Genomic DNA, 23,192 nt, shown 5'->3' on the forward strand with positions numbered 1-23,192 from the left:
CACTTCATTCCGCAGAGCAGAGGTGGGTGCCTGGTGGTTGGTTGTATCGCAGCAGGAACTCCAGCACTTATTATTTTCATCAGTTATCAATGAAGAGATTGAAAAAGAAACAACAAGATTGGAACCTTATCAGTTCTGCACACTCGTGTGGCAGTGCCCATATGAAGGGAGTGTCCTCTGTTCCCTATTTCCTTTGCTACACCATAGCTGGAGCACCTGTAGCTGTGACATCAGGCTGCTGGGATGGCAGCCTGTTGTATATTGGGACTCATGGGAGCTCATAACAGCTGGGAGAACATCCTGGTGGTGATGGGTTTGTGTGTAGTTGGGTAGGAAAATGATCACTTCTGGGTTTTTCTTTTTTTCTGAACATGGGCAATGGAAGTCAAACGTTTAAGTAACTTATCTGATATGTCGGTTTTGTATCTGTGTCAGATTCCAGCAGTTCTAGCTAGTAGCTGTGCTACCCCTCCTTGTGCAGTAAGATTAATGCAGAATAAACTGTGAGATTATGAACTACAGAGCACCATAAAAAGCAGAGTGTTCTGCTGTCAGCACTTCCCTGTAGCTTATTGTTGTCATATAACATGTGGTGTTAATGGACTCTATAAGGATATCCTGGTGCTCTTTTTCCCATGGAAAACTGAATTTAATGATATCGATATTTATCCAGTGGCTGTTGATAAGATGTGACTTCTGTAGTACAAACTGGAGAATGTGGGATCCTGCATTATGTGAATACCAACCTGGTCCAGATTTCTATAAGGTACTATTCTGCCTCTGAATTCACAAAGGAAATCTGAGCTGATTTTGAAACAATGGTGTCACCAATCAATAATAGCCATTCCTGATACCATAAAAGGTTATACCGGCACCGCTTTTATCAGCTGCGGGTAAGGTCTCTTTAGAGTCTCCCAAGTGATTTTGCAAAAGTCTATTTGCACATTTCCAATCGTTAGTAAAAACAAACTATTACATCTCCTTCTGCCAGCTTCTCAGCCAGAAACAGCTGATAAAACCAACTTTTCACTGGTGTCATTTCCCTTTGAATGCACTGTTCTGCTCAGCTTTGACTGTGTGGTTGGAGGCTGCGGCCTCTCAGTTGGCAGGGAGAAAAGCCACACCACGCTGCTGAGAAGAGCAGTGCTGTGACTCTGAGCAGTTCTGTGGGGCTGTCTGGTGAGCTTTGTCTGGTTTTGTCCCTTTTCTGTACATACTGCTGCGTTGCAGCGGGCATTTTTGGCTGTGCTAAGGATTGTTACAGGTGAGAATAAAGCTGGAGGAAAAAGACTCTGAAGGAGACATGTTTGGCAGCTCCTGTAAAGGTGTGTGCAGGTGGGACTCCTCAAGGGGAGGTGGCTGTGCACTTGCTCTGGTAGGGTTACCAGAGGGTTTCTCTGCCAGTTTTGTGCATTCTAGACCAAGAATGTGTCATAATTCATTAATTTTAGTATTTTTCAATGCTTTGGAAAGCTGTCTCTGAGTCTTCAATCCCGTGTCTGACCCAGGAGCACTGAGCATCCTGAGAGAATGTGATGGAACCACACCAAAGGGGCCGGGTGCTTTCATCACCTCCCTGTTTCCAGTTCAGCTCCTGGTTCTCTTGCTTTCTGCAAAGGAACTATTAGAAATATTTCCTCTTGGGCTGTGCTTTCCCCTCAGTGGTAATACTGAGCACAGCAGAGGGAGGTGTTTGTGGTGCTGGAGCAGAGGGGAGCAGGGATGGATTCCCCACACAACTCTATGGGGTGGGATCTGGCTTTGAGCCTGGTGTTGCCCTTCTCAGTTCTGATCCTTTGGTGGTGGCTTTTCAGATGCTGTGATTGTGGGAAGCTGCCAAGGAAAGCATAGGTAAATAACTGCACTGAAAAGTTTTGTTAGATAATGGCATTTTAAAGTTGTATTCCAGTATTTAGAGGCTTTTAAGATCTGCTTTGCCTTTTGTTTGTTGGAAAAGATGGGAACACAAAACACGTGGAGCGGGAGGTCTTACAGCAGGCTATCCTGTTGTGTGGGTGTAGTGTTTGGTACTGAAACAAAAGGTGTGTTAGTGGAGCATCTTGGCTTTAAGCAGCTGAGCAGAAAAATCACCAGTTGGTACAGAAGAAGGTTGGGAATATTTTTTGTTTGTTTTTTTTTTCTTTTGTTCCTTGTCAATGAGCTGCCATGTTCCCAGCTTATGGGCAGGATGTGATTGGACAAGGGGGAATGGTATAAAGCTAAAAGAGGGCTGATTTAGGTTAAGTATTAGGAGAAAAATGTTTATTCAGAGGGCAGTGAAGCCTCACACTGCTGCCCAGAGCTGTGGGCGCCCATCCCTGGAGGTGTCCATGGTCATGGATAGGTCCTGAGCTTGGGGTTGGAGCCCGAGCTGTTTGGCATTCAAGGCTTGTGGGTTATCTTCCCTTCCCTTTTTCCCCTAATACCAAGATCATTCAGCCTGTCTGGCTTTTGATTTTGGAGACCTAAATGCTGGTTGTAGGAAAAAGCAACGTCTGACACTGTGGTGAGGAGTATAAAGCAAAGGAGAAATGGTCACTTGAGTGCATCGCTGATGGCAGCCCCGGTGTGTGCTTCAGACCTTCAGGCACAGCATCATGGACTATGTGCTCAACAGAGGCCATACCAACACTTCGGAGACAGAATCTTTGTGTTGCATGAAATGTACGTGGAGGATAAATACATGGAGGACACTTATTTTAAAGATAGGACCTTCAGCAGTGAAAGGGTCTTGAATTTAAACCAGTTACAGCTGCGGTGCAGGTATTCAGACACCTTTGGCAGGAGGACGGCTGGTTGGTCACACCATGCAGTAGCAGTCAGGCATCTGTTTTCAAACTGTGAGCTTCAGAGTCTTTGGTCTGCGAGATTAAAATTAGCAAGTGTTATTCCTGGACACACAGCGTCCTGTGTTCTGCGTGCGGGAGGCTGTGATTTAAAATAAGTAAATACAACATATTTGGGAAGAGTTTCTAAATGCATTGCAGGAGGAGGATGAAAACTGCTAGTCAAGTTATTTTAGCTTTAGATTAGCTTCACTGATGTCCAGTTGGCAAACGTGAAACTGAGGAATTAGGCTAAGTCTGCTCTCCACCCCAGTGACTCCCAGCTGCCCCTGTAGGCTCTTATTGCAACAGTTTCACTCCTCTTTTAACATCTTATATACTGACCTACTGATGCTACACTGTATTTCTCTTAAAATACAATGTAGTAGCAGGTAGCTGGCTTAATGTAAGCGACCGGTTACTGATTTCTATTTGTTAAGAAGTTGAACCAAGTGAATATTAAAATTCCTTTTCACCGTGCTGTCACTTAAATGTTATTTTGCCCCCTTCTCATATTTGTGTGTTTGTTTGGTGAGTTGTTAACTATGAGTCTGGCCACTTCAAATGCTTCTTTCTCACCTGTGTCCAAGAGTAAAGTATCAGCCTCTAAAAGTGAATGAAAAGTAGCATCAATTAGCACAGGTTTCACTGTTGGAAAAGGAGGATTTCTTTGCAAGGAGCAGAGATGCAGAGCTGTTTTGAGAGGAGAAGGGAAGATGCAGAAGCAGAGCCTGCAAGAAACAAATGGATGCAATGGGAAGGTTTGAGAAGTGCAGCCTGGTGCATTGTGCTCTCTGCTTCAGATGTGTCATCTGAATGATTTATTGCAGCTTGAAAACGCTTGCTATGAGAGAAGAATAACCAGCTAGAGTGAGATAATTCAGTCATTACGAATTCTAGTGGAGGAGCTGCATTGTTTTGGGTTTCTTTGAAAATGTAATGGAAGCTGATGCCACCTCTAAGCTGAGTTATGTGAGAGCTGCTGGGCTCAGCTGTGCATGGTGTGTAGCTGAGGCTCATTCAGGCTCTTGTCTGATTCTTTTTAATCCATGTTTTGGTAGTTTTGATACCAAAACTGAGAGTCCTTGTGTGTCTGTGTCCTCGGGAGCCAAACTTTGACCAGCATGGAAGTGTAGGTGATGAGTTGTGCTCCCACAGCATGGTACTTGTTAGCACTGAAGGTGCAGCAGGGCTGGATGTCTGCTGCCTTCCAGCAGGTGGGTGAACAGACACAGCTGCTCTGCTAGGATGAGGGTAAATGTGCTTGAAACAGATCCCTGGTGGTGTGCACCTGATGGGAGGTTTCCCTGCAGGGCTGGTGGGACTGATGCCTTCAAATGCAGAGACCCAAAGCTCTGCCCTGCACTGTCTGTGTGACAAAGCCCAGCAATTTTACAGCCATCTGCTCCATCCCTGTGTCTATAATGAGGAATAGGACTACATCTTTTTTGCTGCTGCTGCAAGGAGATGATTGGTTTTAATACTGAAAACAGCTGCATTCATTGTCTGTTTGAGAGCCCTGCTCTGAAATAAGGTCTGTCTGATTGCCCACATGTCCCGAAATATATTACAAATATTAATATCTTGTTATAGTAAGTCTGTGGGCTGGTGGTGTGGCTGGCTGCAGATCAGCAAAGGCTGGCATGTGAAGCTGGAGCAAAGCCATAGCCGTGCTGGTGGAGACTGTCAACTTGTGGCCTTGCTTTGATGCAGGAAAGGAAAAAGATGTGCTCTTTCCTTTTCCTCTTTTGGCTGACGGAAAAAAAAAAAATTAAAAAAAAAAAGCTTTCATTTTCCCAGGGCTGGCAGGAATGTGTGTGATTCAGATTCACACCTGAGTGTGTGATTCAGATTCTTGGGAGAGTTTGAGCCCCTGTGAGCAAAGGAAGGAGAGAAAAAGATAGAAGGGGAAATACAGTGGAGAAAGTAGATCAGGAAGCTGTTTATTGCTTTGGTTTTGGTGACAGCAGAAGCAAATGCTGAGGAACAAGTGGCATCTCACCAGTTCATCTAGAGCTGCCATGGGAGAGCATCATTTGCATCAGACTTCTATGGAGCTTCCTGGTGGCAGTGAGATGATGCTGTGGATCTTCTAGAAAGCCTGTCCTGCACGGCAGGCTGGGCTGGACCAGGTATTTTAGCTGTGCCTCTCCAGGATGTGGCACTGGCTGGTGCAGGTGGAAACACAGAGGGGTTGCTTTGGGATGATGAGAAGTGACTGGAGTATGGCAGGAGGACCCACCTCCAACTTCTGCCCTCTTTTCCACTGTGCCCAATGGTCAGTGAGAAGTTGGTACTTCAAGAAGGTGAGGGTGGGAGGCAGGGGCTGCACAGGTGACTTTTAGCTTGGGAGATATTGGTGCACCTTCAGTTTGAGTGATGTGAGCTGGGGTTTTGTGTGATGCTCCTGTAACCCCAAGGAGACAGAGGGTGCTGGTATCCTCAGAGCATTGCATTTTGTGAAGGTGTGGTCTTGGGACCTGACTCGTTTGGTTCATTTCTTATCAGAATGGCACTGAATGCAGTAGGATCATGGCTGGAGGTGCCCATGTGTCGCCAAATAAAGAAATGAAAGCATTAAAACTCACCAAGTGCAGCTCTGGCTGTCACTTGTGGCCACCAGCCCCATTTAAGTAATACTAAAGAGGAGTTACGAAGCATTCCCAGATACTCGTTTTAAACCCCAATTTCCTAGTAATAAACTTAAAAATCTTATTGTGCAGCTGAGTTAGTGACTGAGTCTTCACTTTATAATCTCTTTATAAAAATGTATGCACATTAACAGGACGTATTTAATAGACACACTGCCTGCATGAAAGGGCGCTTTGTGGAAGGAGGCTTTTGTGCATTTCTGGATCTCTCAGCAATTCCTGCAGAGCTTCCCAAGTCTGGCTGACACAGAATGGCAGAGGAAAAGACCTTCTCACTTTCAGCTTGAATGGAGAATAATGGGGAGCGAGAGGGAGGGGGGTGGAACCCCGGCTCTGCAATGCGGAGGTGATTGGTATTGGCACTCATGAGCCCAGCATTTAACACTTTTAGTCCTTCCTACCCCCAGCTGGGGCTTTGCATTTGCAATGAGCTCCCTGCTCTCCTGCCAGTAAAAGTGGGTCTGAGTCAACAACAGCTTCTCAGCCCAGGGAAACTGAGACAACTTTTCACAGCCCAGGTAGTCCCTTTTTTCTTTCTTTTTTTTTTTTTTTTTATTTTAAATAAGTTCCAAGGATTAATTAGGTTCATCTGTAGTGGCCTTTTCACCAGAACAGTGTTTTATTGTATTGTTTTAGTTGAGATCTGATGTTGTCTTTCATTTTGTATTTAATCCATCAGCTGGATTTTGGTATTTTTAATGTCCATGGTGTACCACTGATTCTTGGCAAGGGAATGGTTTTCTTTCACAAAAGATGAGGTTGTGAGCTCACAGATCCCTTCAGTCTGACCTTGCAAATATCTTCATGAGAGCAAGTATTGAGTTTCCACTTTCATTCATAGAGTAGCTTTTGACACATCAGCATTGGCCTAATTTCATGTTGTCTTTNCAGAGGCGCTGGTTGTGGGAGTAAATAGAATGAAAGGAGGGGGCCGCTTCGCTGGGCTTTGATCGCGTTCTGTGTGTCTTATTTAAATGTTTTCTTTTTTTTTAAGTCAGCCCTGCCTGTCACATTCCTGGAGTTGCACTAAAGCCTTTCTGGGCTCATCCAGCCTCTGTGTGTCTTTTGATACATCAGTGCATCCGTGTTCATTTCTTGTGGCTGCCGTGATGTTTTAATGAGTTCTTATCCATGCCTTCCATGTGAGCTCACAGTGAGGGCACCCCAGCTATTGCTTCAGATTCTGAGGAATCCCAAAGAATCATCAAGAAAGAGCAAAATGAGGCCAGTGTCTGGCCTGAACCAAGGATCTGCAGTTGTCCCAAGTGTAGAGCAGTTGTGACATGGCTGGGAGAAACCTGGGATGCACTGAGGTAGTGCAAGGAAGTTTGAAGGCATTAAACCAAAAAACATTGCAGGAGGAGCATACATAGCCAACATGAATGTAAATCCAGAGGTGCAGGTGCAGTAGGCTGAGCTCTCTCCATGTTCCTGGGTAACATAAAAGGGCATCTCTCAGGATAAGGAGACATTCAAGGCCAGGCTGGATGTGGCTCTGGGCAGCCTTGTCTGCTGGTTGGTGACCCTGCATATAGCAGGGAGTTGAAAAGAGATGAGCATTGTGGGCTTTTGCAACCCAGGACATTCTATGATTCTTTGATTCACAGAACTTACGGGGTTGGATAGCAAGCCTACATACTGTTAGCTAGTATACGACTGTCCTCCTTGCTTAGTGGAGTGTTGAAGAGTCCCACTGTTTGCTGAGCTTGTACTATGAAAAATAATAAGCATGCATTTCTGAAACTTTTCTTCTAAATTTTTTGATTAATTTCTTTGCATGTTGAGCACAATGGAAAGCAAGGGGGACTTCAAGTGAAGGTTTTGGTTTTCACTTCAATTTCCTTCTGGGGTAGTTAGTTCAACACTGAACTGAAAATCAGGTTCCTAGTTTGTCGGATGACTTTCTCACAAAGAATATATATTTTTATAACTACTGCATACTTTGCAGAATGGGATAACAAACGTTTGGTATTTTGCATGAGAAAAAGCCCACTATTATTGTTATTTTATTTTTGGTGACTAAATGCTGAAACAGGAAATGACCCCAAACACAGTTTCCATGACTCCCTGTCACTTGAATCCAGTTTTCAAGAAGATGAAAGGCCAAAGCAGCCTTTTGATAGTGAGCAGCTAATTGGGAGGCTGATAGATGCAGGTTCTTTAAATGGAGGAAAAAAATAAAGCAGAAAAGAAGTGGAGCAGCTGTGTTTCACTACAGATGCACAATCCCAGATAGATCTCTGCAAGGACAAGGAAATGTGTGATAGTGCTGTAGTGAAAGAAAAACTGGAAAATATTGGAAGCATAAATGTGACTTTCCTCTGGGGAGGGGGGAGCTCAGATTTGGGATTATACCCTGAACCAGTGGTGCTGCTGGATGATGGATATGTGAAGTGACAACCCGAGTCTCTTGCTTCTTGCAAAATGTGCTGTAGGGCTCTATTGATTTTGTTTTCTGTTCAAGTAAATTCCAAGGAAGTGGTGGTGTGCTCTGTTTGCCCCTCTTCCCTTTGCTGTGGATGTTCCTACCTGTGAAGCTGTGCATTTCCTTTCTCCTCCTCTGCACATTAAACATGTCACAGGGAACCAGCAGGTAGATGTGGATCTTCTCGTAGATTGAAATGTGGTGGTGATAGCTGGAATCCTGATCTGAGTACTAACAGGTGTCACCCCAGCATGGTCAATAACCTTCCTGTTACTAATTGGTGCCCAGCATCTATTCTGGACTCGAGGGATGAGGCGGGAGGAATCCTCATAAGCAGTGTATAAAAGCAAGGTGTGAGTGAGCAGAATGCAGCTTCTGAGCAAGGCAGCATTTGATTCTGCCAGAGCATCTCTATGTATGCTGCTGTTTTCTCTCCCTTCAATTGTAGGATTGTAGGCATCTTTTGTTTTTTAAACTCTGTGGAATCGCCCTATCCAGATAACAGAGTGAGAGGTGAGGTTTTAATCCCTCAACTCCAGATTAGCCTGTGCATTCATGAGTGCTTTTCATGGATTTCTTCTTCTTCAGGTGGTGTCTTTCTGTCCATATGGAGAAGCCAATTGCCTTATCTAATCCATTTCTTGCTGCTCTGTTTGGGTTACCCTTATTTTCCCATGTACTTTTGAATACCTGGAAGGTAAAATTGTTGTAGGAGTGTTTTGAAGACCTGTGTCTTGGCCCTTGCTTCTCCTTTAAATGTTTCCAGCTATTTCCATGCATTGTTTTGTCCTTCTGAAATATTTTTATGCAGAATACGCCATCTAGGTTGACATAATTCAAACTAAGGGAAATAGTCTGCTTTTATCTCACGCACCAAAGTGAGCTTTATTTGAATGCAGGAGATTAGGATCTCAGCAATGAAAGCTGCCTCATCCAACCAGTTGCTGCTCTGTCACAAAGACTTGAAAGGTTTGCAAGCTTAACAATCTGCTGCACATGGCTAAGTGGGACAGGAGGTGGGTATGGGGGAACTCGGCACAGCTCTGGTTGAAGTGGAGCCTTTTGCTTCTCTGTTGTACCATTGTAACTTCTGAAATGGTGAGGACTGATGTCTGAAACTGCTGGTCTAACGTAAATGCAAGCCTCCAAAACCAGCTTGTTTGCTAGCACTGGGCAGCTCCTCTGCCTTCTACGAGGATTTTATTAGGCAACAGCTGTGGTCGTGCTGCTTGAGTATATGCCAGTTTTTCTCTTCAGTCAGAGCCTCCAGGACTGCTCGTTAGCTGCCTGCCTGTCTGTGAGAGAGGAGAGTGTAACATTAATACAGGAGGAGCGTGCTGCCATCCAACACGGTGGGAGTGCAGGTGGGATGGAGTGAGCTAATCGCTGCCATGGGCCTGGGGGCTTCAACAGCTCCCTCCACTGACAGAGCTGTGAGGGATGTGTTCTGTGTCAGATCTACGGGCAGTGTTTAGTGAGAATTTTGAGAAATGGGCACTTGTGCCCGAGCTTGAAACTGGAAGGTGTTTATTTATGAGCGCAGCATGGAGGATGGTTCTGCTCCTGCAGTGCTGAGAGTGTCATTTCCTACTTACACTGCTTGCAGTAGAAGTTTTGATGCACTTAGAAACTGTAAAATCCATTTTCTGCTGTCATTCCATTCCGTGGCATCATGAGAGGCTGCAATAAAATGCAGCTGATCTGCAGTTGTGCTGTAACCTGGTGTCCCCTGGTTCCTGCCCCTGTGAGATCACCCCCTCTCCCTGCCTCTTTCCTGCAACAAAGCTGTTTCACTTGAGAGTGAATGAAACCAGCCTGAAAATGAAAAGCGTTAGCGGTGTACCCCAGAAGTAGCAATTTTATTATCATTTTGAAACTCAGTGGTAGGAAAAACAGGTACTTCAAACAGATGCTGTTGCTGGAGCCCTGTTAAAATGCATTTATTCTCATGTGGACCATCCTGGGAAGGCGTTTAGCAGGCAGGAAAGAGGGAATCTTTCTGCACCTCTTGTAGCAACCCCCTGCAGGCCTTCTCTGTGTTTTTAGGTTGGAAGACTTGAATCCAATGGCATTCAATTCCAGATTTTTACTCCGTGCCTTATAGCTGGGATAGTGCCATTCTGAGTCTCCTCTGCTGTCATCAACATAGACAGCAGCTCAAAGCAGAGAAGAAAAAAAGCAATGCTATCTATAAATAAGTAAATAAATAAATATCTGGGCTGTTTCTGATCATCCTGAAAGCTGTTTTCATTCTCTTCTTTCCTCTTTCCATAACTTTGCAGCTTCTTGCATTGTGACCTTGCTGGCAAGTTCTCCCTCAGTGACACCATTGGTAGTGCTGGAAGTTCGGCCTGCACAGATGCGGATTTGAATATTGCAGGAGATGGGGGTGATAAATGTATGACCATGTTGGGTATTGATACAGTGCCTTAAAAACTGGAACTTACACTAACCATGAAGATGGAAACCTCTGCCACAGTAGGTGTGGAGTGATGGTGAAGCAGTGCAGCTGGAAGATGAGTGTTTGGTGTGGTGTGTGCATTCCTGCATCTCCAGGAGCAACATCTACAGATTTCAGCAGCTAATTTGTAGGATCTGTTTTCAAATATGGAAGTAATTCAGGTGCTTTTCATCTCAGCGGTGCTCATCAGTTCATCACACGAGTGCATACTCTGATTTTTACATTTCTTTTCATCGTCATTTCTTGCTACCGAGTGTTTGAAAGATAAGTGCTTTTGTAATCATTTCAGCAAAAATATCCTTTTTAGAAGGCCAGAATTTTTATTTTCAGTCATTAAGTGCTGTAGACTGTTCCACTTGGAGTGGCAAAGTTGATTTCATGATGTGCACTTATTTTCTTTGCATAAGATGTTAGTACTGGAGGCCCAGCACAGGCATGGAAAAGAGAGATGTGTCAAAGAGCCATCCCTCTCCTTTTTTATTAGGCAGGCTTTGTAGGGAAAACAAAATGAAGCCTCTGAAAGGCAGAATAGGGGTGAGCACCTTCTTCTGGTGCTCAGCATGCTTGGGCCTGGCCAGTGAGCAGATTCTCAGCTCCATGCCATCCCACTTCCCTGTGGCTCCTTTGGTGCCATCGATCTGTTCCATTTCTGCATGTCTGTGGTCTCAGCCCTGGTGCCTGCTTGCAGCCTGCTTGGCATCTGAAACAACAGGGTATAAGATAAAGGACTGCGTTCTGCAAACCATCTGGTACTTTGTGCTACCGAAGGCTGGGTGTAGAAATTCTCACGGGATGGCTTGGCATGAGATTTGGCTCCAGTGAGATTGTGCCACAAAAGACTGAGGCAAGTCCTCCTCTTCTTCGGCACTTTCCCTCATTAAATATTGAGCTTTCTCTTCCATTTCTGGGCTGGAATCTGCTCTGCTCTTGATTAACACTGGAGTTTTTGTTTGTTGTTCTTTTTTCTTCTCCCGCCTCCCACCCACCCCTCCATGTAAATGATGCCTTGCTTTTTTACTTGCTTTTCCCCCCTTTTTTTAATTAGAAGAATAAATGCTTGCATTCATGCACACATTGCTTTGAAGTGCTGCAAGAATTCAATTCATGAGCCTCTCCTCGGTCTCAATTTTTAATTTTTCTGTGAGCAGATAACATCTAAAAAAAGAACTCTGCTCTTTCCCAAAGATTGTATTTGTTTTCTGCAAGTTGCTCGACCTCCTCCTGTGCTCTGAGATAAGTTAAACACAAGGAAGAATGGTGAACCCTGAGCACTCCTGCCAGGTTTTGTTCCACGCAGCAGTGACTCATGCTCCACTGCGGCTCTGAAAGGAGGGAGGAGTGATCCTGGATTGCTGGGATTCCCTGGGAAATCCTCAGTTCAACCATCCTCCTTTGCATCTGTGTGTTGTTTGTGGGGCTGCAGTACACAGTGTTTGCTTCTGCTATAGGTCTTGTTGATAATATCTGATGGTCTTCTTGTTCATAAAGCCATGAGAGAAATCATGGAGAGAAATTGTCAGAGAAAGGGTCTGTTAATGACTTTACTCCATGAACTCATTCCATCCTTGTTTTGGAAAGAAGTAGAATGTTTCCAGTGCTACCTGATGGGTAGTTGTTTGTATGAGCCCTTAAGGGAACTGAAAACTGTTTCCTGAAACTGGCAGAGAGGATGGAGGGAGTTGAAATGCCACGGTCAGGGAGAGAAAACTAGACTTAAGTTTACTTCACTTCACTGGTTTTGTAAAAAGTCTGATGATTTATCCACTTCTGTTTATTTTTGTGGTGGTCCCAGCTGTAGGATTGGCACCATGTGTGGCTGAGCTGGGCTGGGTGTACAGCATGGCTGCAGCTACCTAGGACATGGCTGGTTGGGATGTTGGGGTCTGCATGGCTGGAGGTACCAACACAAAGTTCTCCAACCAGACCAAGCATAACGAGTGCTGCCTCTCCTGCATGTGGGCCTGGCTGCCTCTGCCCAAATGCTGTTTCCACTGACCATTTTTAGGGAAATGCCTATATTTCTTTGTCCATTTTGCTCTGCTGGTCATGACATAAACTGGGTAATATTGGATTGAGAAGTATTTCCAATGGCTCCATTTCTAAGTGGGATATTGAGCCTAACTTGTGCGGTAATTCTTTCTTTCTAACCTGTGAAATCTGTTAACATTAAGCTGGAAGACTGTATTTTTTGAATGCATTTGCTGTCCTGCACGTCTCTGCCAGGAACACCATTTTCCAGCTGCAGCGCCTACGAGAGCAGCCTTGCCAGATCCATCCATGTGAAAGCAGCTGGAGTTTGTTTAGGACAAACTTCCTTAAGCGTGTCCAGGTCAGCTCGTACCGCAGAGCGCCGATGTGCCTGAGCTGAGCACACACAGCCACGCAGATGGGGCTGTTCCATTGAGCTGAGAAATTCTGGGGACAAAGAATTCCTCCTGTTCCCTTCTTCTCAGAACAAGGGAATGTACGTGTTGCATCAAAGGAAAACAACACAGATGAGATGTAGAAATAGATGAGCTTAAAACTTCTGCTTGTGAATTAACATTCTGCTTTCTGTTACGGCTGCTGACTCAAACAGATGACTTACAGACAGTCAGTTTCAGGTTGCTACCAACAAATGACTTTTCTCTTGGCAAAAGTGGAGGTGCCTTGCTTGGCTACAGCTGAGAACTGGCTACAGAATGCGCTCTAAAGTTGTGGAGCTCATCTCTTTCAGAGCAAAGGAAATATAGGGGTTCTGATCGGCAGCACTGCAGCGGTGGTCACAGGGGCAGGCTGTTATCAGGGTGCTGGCTCTTCATGCTGATGGCTCTTGCTGAGAGATCCTGAAAAATGATACTCTTGGACATACAAAGCAAGCAGTTCTGTAATTATGTTAGCATCAGCCCATTCATTTTATGCACGGAAGTTCAGTGTGATGATTTATGATCTATAAATTCCTATGTTTAAGCTTGTCAGTTTGGGATTTTTTTTCCTGATTCAAATGGATCTTTTTAGTATGTTTCTTTAGCCTTCGTGTTTCTGTATGGCAGCATTTGTCCGGACAAAACTGAATGGCCTTTGCCTTGATTGTATTAAATGGATCAGTGAAAAAATCAGTGTGCTCTCAGGGTTCCCCTTTCCTTCCTCCCTCCCTTACTTTTTTTCCTTTTGACTTCACTGTTCAATTACACAATCCTGGCTGGAATGTTACATAAATGGATACGTGTTCTGTATGCTGAAATCATGACCAAATTGGACAAGCATGATAATTGTACTAAAATGAGATTCAGCTCTTTTGGCTATAGGATTGCATGTTTACATCTGTCAGTCTGCTGCTTAAATGTTGTGCTATTTTCACTTAGTCGTTTTCACATGAGCTTAAACACAAAGCAGAAAATGAAACCCAGAGTTCTCCCCACTGAAAGAGGTTTCATTTTAATTTTGGTTCTGGCCAATGCTGGAGTTTGTTCCCCTGGGAGGAAGGTGGTTCTGGGTGAGTGGGACTGGCTGTGGGAGGGAGGATGACAAACTGGGACTGTGTTTTATAATTCTGATGTAGTGGCCTGGAGGTAATTCAGTGCTGTTATTTGAGCGATGGGCACAACGTCGAGCCAAGTTCCAAATACTGCCTAAGAAGGAACAGATCTTTTCAAAGACGAGTAAGAGACGCCAAGGAGATGTTTCAGGAGCGCTGACAAAATGCAGTGAATTGGAAAAAGCACATTAATCAGAAAGGACTCAAAGCAAGTGCTGCTGAGTGCCGTTGTTTGTCACTTTTACCTGCAGAGTAATTCTTAGAACTGTGTTACAGTGCTGCACTTTGATGGCCCTGTGTGTGCGGCACAGGCAGGTGAGATGGCGACCTGCTCACCTGTGTTGATGTTGGCCCATCTAAGCCTGCACTGATGGATGGCCCATGGGCAGGAGCAGATAGTGCTGCCTGAGCACTCTGAGCACACCTCATCCTGTGGATCATTCAGGTTTCTGGCCACTAATACCAACCAACAGAGCAGTCCCTGTCCTTTTCAGTCGTTGCACCTCCCCGAGGTGGCTGCGGGGCACATTGCCATCCAGCAACAGAGTGATGACAGAGCTGTGATTGCTGTAGGTCTCCTTAACCACTTGGGCAGCAAAACTGAAAACTCAGATTCAACGTTTCTCTGCTTTGCTGTGAGTTGCTCTGATAACTTCAACTGCAGTTTATCACAGACAATTAACCTGTTCTAAATATGCTGGAAATAGGAAGAAATCCACATCTATACTTTAAATTTCACATCCTAAAAGCTAGAATGAGGGATAAGCGTAGGGAGAAAAAGAGCCCATCTTGTTGAGAAGGCCATCTGCTTTGTATTTTCAGGTTGAGCAGCATAACTTTCCTTTCTCTGAAATACCATGATAGACATTGCCACGAGTAGAGCTTTGGTCAAGTTACATTGGCTGAATGTAAAATCTTTTTAACATGTGGAACTGATTTTTCTGGGGTCTTTTCCCCTCTCACTCTTTTCCTCCCTCTTCTCTGGTCCCTTGAAAAAGGAGAGGGAAAAAATCTGCTGGTGCTTGATTGCATTGTTGGCAGTCACTCAGTTTTCCATAGTTTTCTCTCATTGTAAACGCCTGGAGTTTTCCAAGGGAACATGTTTCTAAGAACTGTGCTCAGTTTGACTGTTTCCAAGCAGTGCCTTATGTACTCAGAACCTCCAGTCCTGAATACAACCCTGCAGACTATCCACAACGCTGCTACCTCCCACAGGCTACAGGTAGTAGATAAACTGTGAACTGTAACGCTGCCTGTAATGCTTTCTGTCCTCAGAACTGTGATCAAAGCTGAATACTGCTTCTGCTGTTGACTGATGCATGATTCACGCGTGAGTTTTGCTCCAATGCTGGTTGTGGAGCAAGGAGGTACAGTGGGCTGGCAGCGCTGGTGGAAGATGATGATAGCTTGGTTTGTAAATAGAGAGTTGGTGACAATGTTTCATTAAGGTAATTAAATAGAGGAGATGATGCATCTGCAGATGCGTGCAGGTTTGTGTCATGAGTGCCAGGAGGTTTTTCACTCGCATTGGAACCCTTTTTGCAGGTTGGTAAACAGGGAATGGCCCTTGTCAGACTCTGTAGGAAGGTGAGCGTCCTGACCTCTGAGTTCAAAGCCAGGTGTTCTGCTTACTTTCTTGTTGCATGCTGGGTGATGAATCAAAATGCAGCTCCAAGGTGGTTACTTGCCTGTCCTGAGCAGTGCTGTGAAGGTTTCTTATATCAGCACTTCGCTATTGCATTCCTCTCCTCTTCTTTGCCATTGGTTTCCTCAAAGCAAGAAAGCTGGAGGCCACCAAGCAGTGGTGTAAGGTTTCGAACACCCCTATGGTATTTGACACTGAATGCCAGGACATGCAGGATGGGTAAGAGGCACATCAAATAAAGGTTGCCCTAAATATTTTCCTCTTAAAGGCATGAATAAAACCTTGCTTGAATCCCACCTATTAGCACATGAATAAGCATTTACCAGAGTTATTGGTGATCAAACCCAAAACTTGTTCAAGTAATGGCTTCTCTTTATCTGCCAGTCAAAATCAAGACCTGCATATTACTGCAGATGTGTTGTGGTTGTTTTCCCCATGAATCCCAGGCTGTTGTGGGATCTGGTTACTGAGCAGCAATGAAGACACTGCAGTGAATCCCTGCAGAACTGCTTCCCATTAGGTAGCAGGTGTGGAGGGATGGAGGGACACACAGTTCACCTGCAGCAGGATGATGCTCTGGGGGAGCTGCCAGGAGAGGGTCAGGAAGGTGGTCTGAGGGCAGCAACAAGAGAAACTGGAAACGGAAGTTGTAAGTAGATGGCTGTGTCAGGACTGCAGAATTCCCAGGCCACGTGGGGCCATACGTGTATGTATTTTTTATATCAAGATGCTGCTTTGCTTATGGAGCCCTGGTTTCAGGGAGAGCACCGACCTCAGCTCTGAGCTCTGTGTCTCATTCCTTCCTCTTCCTGTCTAAGAAGGACTCTGGTTCTGCTTGACAAGCAGTGTAGCAGGAAAGCATCCCTTGGTTAAACCCTTCCTGCTTGTTCTTGTTGGAAAGCCACCCAAGGAGAAAGATGTTGGCATTGCAACATGGGGACCATCTTTTGGGATGCTGAGCTGGGCTGGACAGGGGCTGTAATGCTGTGCTGCTGGCAGCATTGCTTTCATTTGAGTTTCCCTTTTGCTATGTGTAAATATATATGTAATATATATACACACAAGAAATTTATATATATATGTCTGTGTATATCTAGGAAATTTTATATATATGTATAATTTCTGGGAGGAAAACACAAAGCATGTCCTTGATCTCGTGGGAACCCACTATTTAATGTTTCTCAGTTTTAGAAAATGGTAACAAAACAGAACGTGATACGGCTTCAGACACTGCAAAAACAAACTCCAGAAAGAAGCCACGGGTTTCCCTCATAACAACCCAACCCCGCGAGTTTCACCATGAAAAGGATTTGCTGTATATTTGTTTGCTCACTTTAAAATGTTAACCTTTAAAATAAGAAACAGACCCTGGTTAGTTGCTACTTGCAGTTAAGAAGTACTGCAGTCCTGCTGAGTTAATACTGCTTCGATTTGACACGTGCACATTTTGCTGCTGCTGTTCTGTGTCCTTTTTAATATGGTTCTTTTTTCATTCTATCGCGATCCAAGAAGGATGGAGAGCAGCAGTCTGTGTCCAAAACCTGCCCTAAATATTTTGTCTTTAATACATCTTTTAGCATTAGAGACTAAAGCAGCTTCAAAATATTTACAGCTCAGTGAGTATTTTATTAATCTTGTATTTGCTTTTCTTGATGCTCTTGGCCTGTAACATTTTGTTTCTGTTGGAAGGGAGACGGATTCGTATCTTGTCTGACAATAATGACGTGGCTGGTGGTTCTGTTTGGTTGGGGATCTTGGAGGCCTGCTTTGGGGATGGCTGGCTTTTGGATGCAGTGTTGACAGTCGAGTTGTGGCCTTTTTAATTGCTTTCTGTTGTAGTGCCTTGCTGCTGGGTTTGGTTCAATTTTGGGGAGCTGAGGGAACGAGTCAGTTACTACTTTGCTTTTTATGCGAAGCTCAGTTTGGAGACATCTCCCAAATGCAAAACTCACTGCTTCCAGCCTCAAACTGAAGCCCCATTTCAGTGCACTGAGCCAGACCTGAGCTGCCCTTATCTCAGACGCTCAGTAGGAAACCTGACCGCTCTCTAGAAGGAGACCCTGAGTGTGGATGTGCTCCCATTCATCACTGTCAGATGCACCTGTGGAAGGCATCGTAACAGCAGCATCCCAAATCTTACCCTCCCAAGGGGTCCCCACACAGATCCTGCCCTTGGAACCTCTCGTTGTGCTCTGATTTATCTTGCTTATCAAATGCATGTCCTGCTGTTAAAAGCCGTAAGTGAGGCAGCTGGTGGCACTGAGAAGCACTTGGTTACAGTCAGAGTCATTAAAGTTGATACGCAGATGCCACAGAGGAATATTTTCTGGGAAGTTGCAAGTAATTTGAACCAGACAGGTAATTAAAGATCTTAGGGAAGCAGGAGTCTCTAATGTGTTGAAATGTGCATTTGTAAGACAAAACCCAGTTTTCTCAGGACTCCATCCAGGCTGTGGTCAACCTCGGCAGCTGATGGGAACGCATCGTGCAGCACTCCTGATTTCTGCACGTCCTGGTGCCTCTGATCTGGAGCTGATGCTGGTCACAGGGAGTCCTGCAGCAGTCCCTGCAGACAGCATAGCTGATTTATCCCCAGGGTTCTGCCTGTAACTGGGACACGAATGCTGTGCTCAGTGCAGAAAGAAGAGGATGAAGAGCAGCTCCAGTAGCAAAGTGAAAGCAGCAGGCGTTGCAGTGAGCCAGCAGATGAGCTCCCTCTGAGCGTCTCAGACATTGAAGTGATGTGGAAAAAAAGCTTTCTCTGACTTTCCAATGTTGTAAATTAAGCAGGGCCAAATCTGGAATGACACGCTGCTTCTAAAGCTTTATTTCAGAACACAGTATGGAAAATGCAAATGATTTCAAACTAATGTAGGTTTTGAAGACGCTTTCAGTTTTGTTTGCTTCTTACCGCTGTATTTGGAGACTTATGCTTTGTGGTGGGAACAGCTGGAGTGAGTGTGGCAAAGCTGGCCTGCCATGCTGGCCAAGCTGGGGTGGCACGGAGGTGTCACAAAATGATGGATTTTACACCATTTTGCAATTTAATTCAGAGTTTGGAGTGGAAAACCAAAGTTGCTTTGATTTTATGTGCTGTTTTTTAAAGTGAGAAGAGTTCATAGAAATCTGCTTGAGGAATCTGAACCATTTAAGTGGTTGAAATACAGTGTTTGCCCGTGCGGATGTGTTGTGGCACACGTGGAAAGGCAGCGTGATTGTGAAACAACTGTTACCAGACCTTTAAAATCACCGTGGAGGAACTGAAGGGGGCTGAAAAGATTAATTAAACCAAGAGCAGACCTGGTGTAGGGAGAAACTGGAGAACACAAGGGCTAGTTTCAGAGGAGAGGAGATAACCTGGGGAGGGGGCACTTTGTGTGGGATCAGGGGAGAGACTGGAGTGCTTCTGCCCTCTGCCATGAGAACAAAGCTGGTGGCTTTTAAGGATGTCAGGTGTATAGGAATGTGAAAATTGCAATGGGATGGTGTTGGCTGTGGGTCCATTGCCAAGCACATGTGGCTGGTCCCAACAGAGCAAGCAGAGCTTTGCCTGCAGCCATATGCAGGGCAGACTCTGTTGTACAGCAGAGGGTGGGAGGGCTGAGTACAGCTGCTAATGCACTGTGCCAGATGCTGCAAGCAGCCTGTTTGGGGGCTGCTTATGTCGTAGTGGCGCTGATTTACTCTCAAAAGTTCTTTTAACTTCACCTACAGGTTGTTACTTAGCATTGTTCTTGTAATGCTTTGAAGTAAGTCCTGAGCAGCTCCACACAGCAGCTCCCAAAGCCCAATGCTGTATCAGTGTGGTGTCCCAGAGCTACCTGTGCTCCAGCTGATCGGGGCCATCCTAGTGCCCTGGGGCACAGCCTTTATCCCACCCTCACCCAACCCTCCCTGAGCTGTTGGGGCCACCGTGAGGCTTCTTCACAGTCTCCTCTTCTCTGGGCTGAACAAACCAAAAGACCTCAGCTCCTCCTCACATGTGTTGCCCCCCAGAGCCTTCCCCATGCTCATAGCCCTGCTTTGGGTCAGCTCCGTGCTGAGGACAGAAAGCCCCATTGGTGGTAACTGACAGACTGCTTCCTCCTCACTCCTTTTGATGTCTGTGGACTAAATGCTGTGCGGAGAGAAAAATTCAATTCATCTGAAACATTTTGCATCAAAATGACACGCTTTAATGTATTTTCTTCTGATGTTTAAATTATCTTTTCATCTCACGAGGAGGAAAAAAACACAACACAAAAACATGTCCATGGTTACAGTGCCCAAGTAGTACTTAAAACAGAGCTCTGGAAGAAAAGGAAGTCTCAGTATACAGGCGGCTTTCAACAGTAGATGCCTTTCCTACCCTCCCACCCCCCGCTTTGCTCTTTGAGACTTGTAAACCGAGGAGATTTATTGCTGCCCTTCCACATGCAGGTTCGGAATTAAGAGTTGAAATTGCTGAAATTCCTGCAGCCCTCAGGAGGGAGAAGGATAAGGGAAAGCGGTGATGGTGAATGCAGCACAGCACAGCAGAGGGTTCTGCAGGCTGTCTCTGCCAGCTGTGTCTGTGTGCGGCCTCGCTGGGAGGAAATCAGCTAAACCTGCAGCAAGAAAATGCTTGGAGTGGCTGACTGATGATTACGCTGTGTGTGGAGGCAATTTAGGCTTCTTTAGTAATTGCAGTTATTGGTAGCCGTTTGGAGAGCTAATTCTTGGCTATTTCACCACTTGCACATCAAGGAGGGGCTCAGTGCGGCCTTTACAAATCGCTGTCTGTGTGAGATGTGGCCTTACCTGCAGATCTTCCTGCTGGGGTGTCTGACTTGGTGCAGGTAAAGGTGGAATCCATTCTGCCAACAGAATCCCAGCTCACTTGCAGGCTGGTACAGGAAAATCCCTTTGATTTCTTTTAACATTTTGTTTATACCCCTTTTATTCTAGTACCTGGTTCTAAATACCCCCTCCTCCTTAGTAAGTTAACAAATGCTTTGGAAAAGAAACAACTATTATGTTTTTGCCTTCAAACATAAGAACAGACACTACAGAAGTGAACAGATCCAGAAGCAGATATAGATGAACTTGATACCCCATAGGCAGACCTTACTTTAGAGGTTTCTGAGTGAAGTGGTCCATTTCTGACACATTTCCTCACACATGTGCCTTTTGAAATTGCTTTAACGTGACTTTTGAGACAAAATGTCTCTTACACGTCCTTTCTGCTTTTTCTTGCAGAGGATATTCAACTCCTTCATGTACACGGAGAAAATATCAAATGGAGAAAGCGAAGTTCAGCAGGTAAGTCCGACCTCCTGCCTGCCTGCTGCTGCTCCTGAAAGCACTGGTTTGTTTTGCAAAGGCAGAGTTAGCAATTACAGTTCTATCTGGATTTATTGTTGTCATTTTTCTAACGTATGGCACATAGTAAACAATAATGTGTAAATGGAAGCACGTTGTGTGAGCTGGCTGTGTATTTGACTGATTTCTGTGGTCTTGAAAAGGCTTTCCATCTGCTTTGTGTGGGTCCTTCCCCTAGAAACAAAGGAGCAAAGGCAGAGCTGGGGCCCTCGTGTAGCATCTCACATTAATTGACTCTTTTTCATGTTGGATGGCTCTCTATTAAAATTGCCTTCGTTCAAGCTGAAAACACTAATACTGTTTGTACATGTGGAAATGGTATCAATTGCTGCATGTAAATATGGGACAACTACGGCCTCGTTCATAGCAATTGTGGTTTAGGGGTTTGGTTTTTTGTGGTTGTTTCATGATCCTCGTATGAAATCAGATTTGAAAAAGTGGGGAAAATGCTCCTCAATTTAATACTGAGGTGATATGTCCTTTGAGATGTGACCTGTTCCCACTTTAATGCACGTATGCATTTGGAAGAATAATTGTGGGTAAATGTAAAGGAGGATCAGATAGATGTAATTTTCATTAAGGTGCCAGTTCTGTGTTCTCACAGTTGCACCTTCATGCAGAGCGCAGTGAGTTTTGGTAGCGGTGACAGGCTCTGCCTGGGGGCTGCAACAAAGAACCGGCTTTTCCTTCCCGTTTAAGCACAGACCCAGTAACCCGACCTTCCTACCCCCCTATCAAACCAGTTTTAATGTTCCGTACAAACAAAAGTGCCTCAGAGCAGAGTTTTCCCTGGGGAAAAGGGAATTGCTCTCTTGCAGCGAGGGGAGTCTGGTGTGCACGTGAGCTGTTCTTGTGCGTTTCCAAGAGAGTATCATGTGTGCACGTGTGCATTAAAAAGAGTCATCCAGCAGCAGTGAATTTATGCTTGCTGTAAAATAGTAAATCTATCAGACTTTTTTTTTTTCCCAAGGAAAGATAAAGCAGAAGTGGATCAAATGGAATTTTGAATGCATGGGCAATGCATTTAAGCTTTGGGTGAGTTTGAGCTGGGGAGCAGAGCTCAGATCCTCTTCTCTTTCAGAACAAACATGGTGGCTTTTGATAGGATTATGATCCACGTGGGAACTGAGATAATCTGCCAAAATGGAGTAGTGCAAGGAATGTTCCAGCAATGCTGGGCTTCTGCGAGACAAAACCCAAGTGTTTGGTGCAAAAATGTTACCCCGTACTGGGATAATGCTGTCAGATAACTTTGAGAATGGAAGATCCTCTGATTAATGATGTGGGATTTAAGTTAGACTGTGGGATTGACATCAGACACATTTTAACGTGAATCTCTTATGTGGGTTATCAGAAGAATGGTAAGGTTTGTGTTTAAAAAAAGGTTGATTGCACTTCACCTTTGGTGCTGCTTCGGTCCATCCGTGTCAGATTTTTGTTTGGTGAGATACAGATGTGTGTGGGAAACAACAGAAGAAACAAGAGTGAAGCATTAATTCTAGTAAATTACCCTAATTCTGGTATGAACAATTGCTTGACCCTGTGGATAATAGTGTCTCAACCCCTTCAACAGATGCTGTGCCTTGCGGGCGTTCTTCCTAGTGGCAGTCAGTCAGGGGGCAGTTACGGGAGTCCATCCTGTATGTGCAGTGTAGCTGTAGAAGTGGAACAAAATAAAAGATCAGGCAAGCTGTTTCCACACCAAACTGAGTGGAAGGTATGCAGTTTTTGAATGCCTGAATTTGAATTCTGTGCGAGAAGTTTGCTGCTTTGAAAAGCACTGCTCTATTGCTTCTGCCTGTAGCTGCTGCACGTAGAGAACAGGTTGGGTGCGTGCAAGCAGGGAGGATTCAGGCAGCAGAGAGGAGCTGTGCTGAGTGGGTGTCAGAGCCCAGGCACTGCAGTGAGGTTCCCTGCACAGGCGTGTGTGCTCCTGCAGAGCAAGAACCATCGCACAGCCATAGAAATGTGCCTGAAAGCATCCCGACATCGGCACAGAAGGGCTCGCTGGCTTTGATTCAGCAATAGGGTTTTCACAAGTATTTCTGGGTGGTCTGCACGCCACAAAAGGGCCATGTGGGCTAGATTATATGTATCAGATGGCTCTTTAGAGCCAAAAGCGTTTTTTGGGAAACCAAGAAACCGAATTAAAACTTCTTTGAAGTCTTGACTATAGATTCTCTGCTTAGAGAAAGATACCGCTTGTTTCCTGGTCACAGATGTACTCATTCGCTTTAAGGAGATGGAAATAACATCCAGTGTCCAAACACTGAACGTAGTGTGATGAATTCTGAGCTGTCAGAGGAGAAAAACGAGGCCCCAGTGAAG

The 23,192-nt window shown here is 45.0% G+C and overlaps 1 protein-coding gene across 2 annotated transcripts in view; it reads left to right on the top strand.

Moving 5' to 3' along the window:
• The window catches only part of CACHD1 (cache domain containing 1), an 81,340-nt gene that overhangs the window by 5,872 nt on the left and 52,276 nt on the right, over nt 1-23,192 (top strand). For both annotated transcript variants that reach the window (XM_015870815.2, XM_015870816.2), the window contains exon 2: nt 20,742-20,804. In XM_015870815.2, the coding sequence (XP_015726301.2) occupies nt 20,742-20,804 (63 nt within the window). The remainder of the gene's footprint in view (nt 1-20,741; nt 20,805-23,192) is intronic.

Source organism: Coturnix japonica, chromosome 8, assembly GCF_001577835.2.
Source record: "Coturnix japonica isolate 7356 chromosome 8, Coturnix japonica 2.1, whole genome shotgun sequence".
NCBI lineage: Eukaryota > Metazoa > Chordata > Aves > Galliformes > Phasianidae > Coturnix > Coturnix japonica.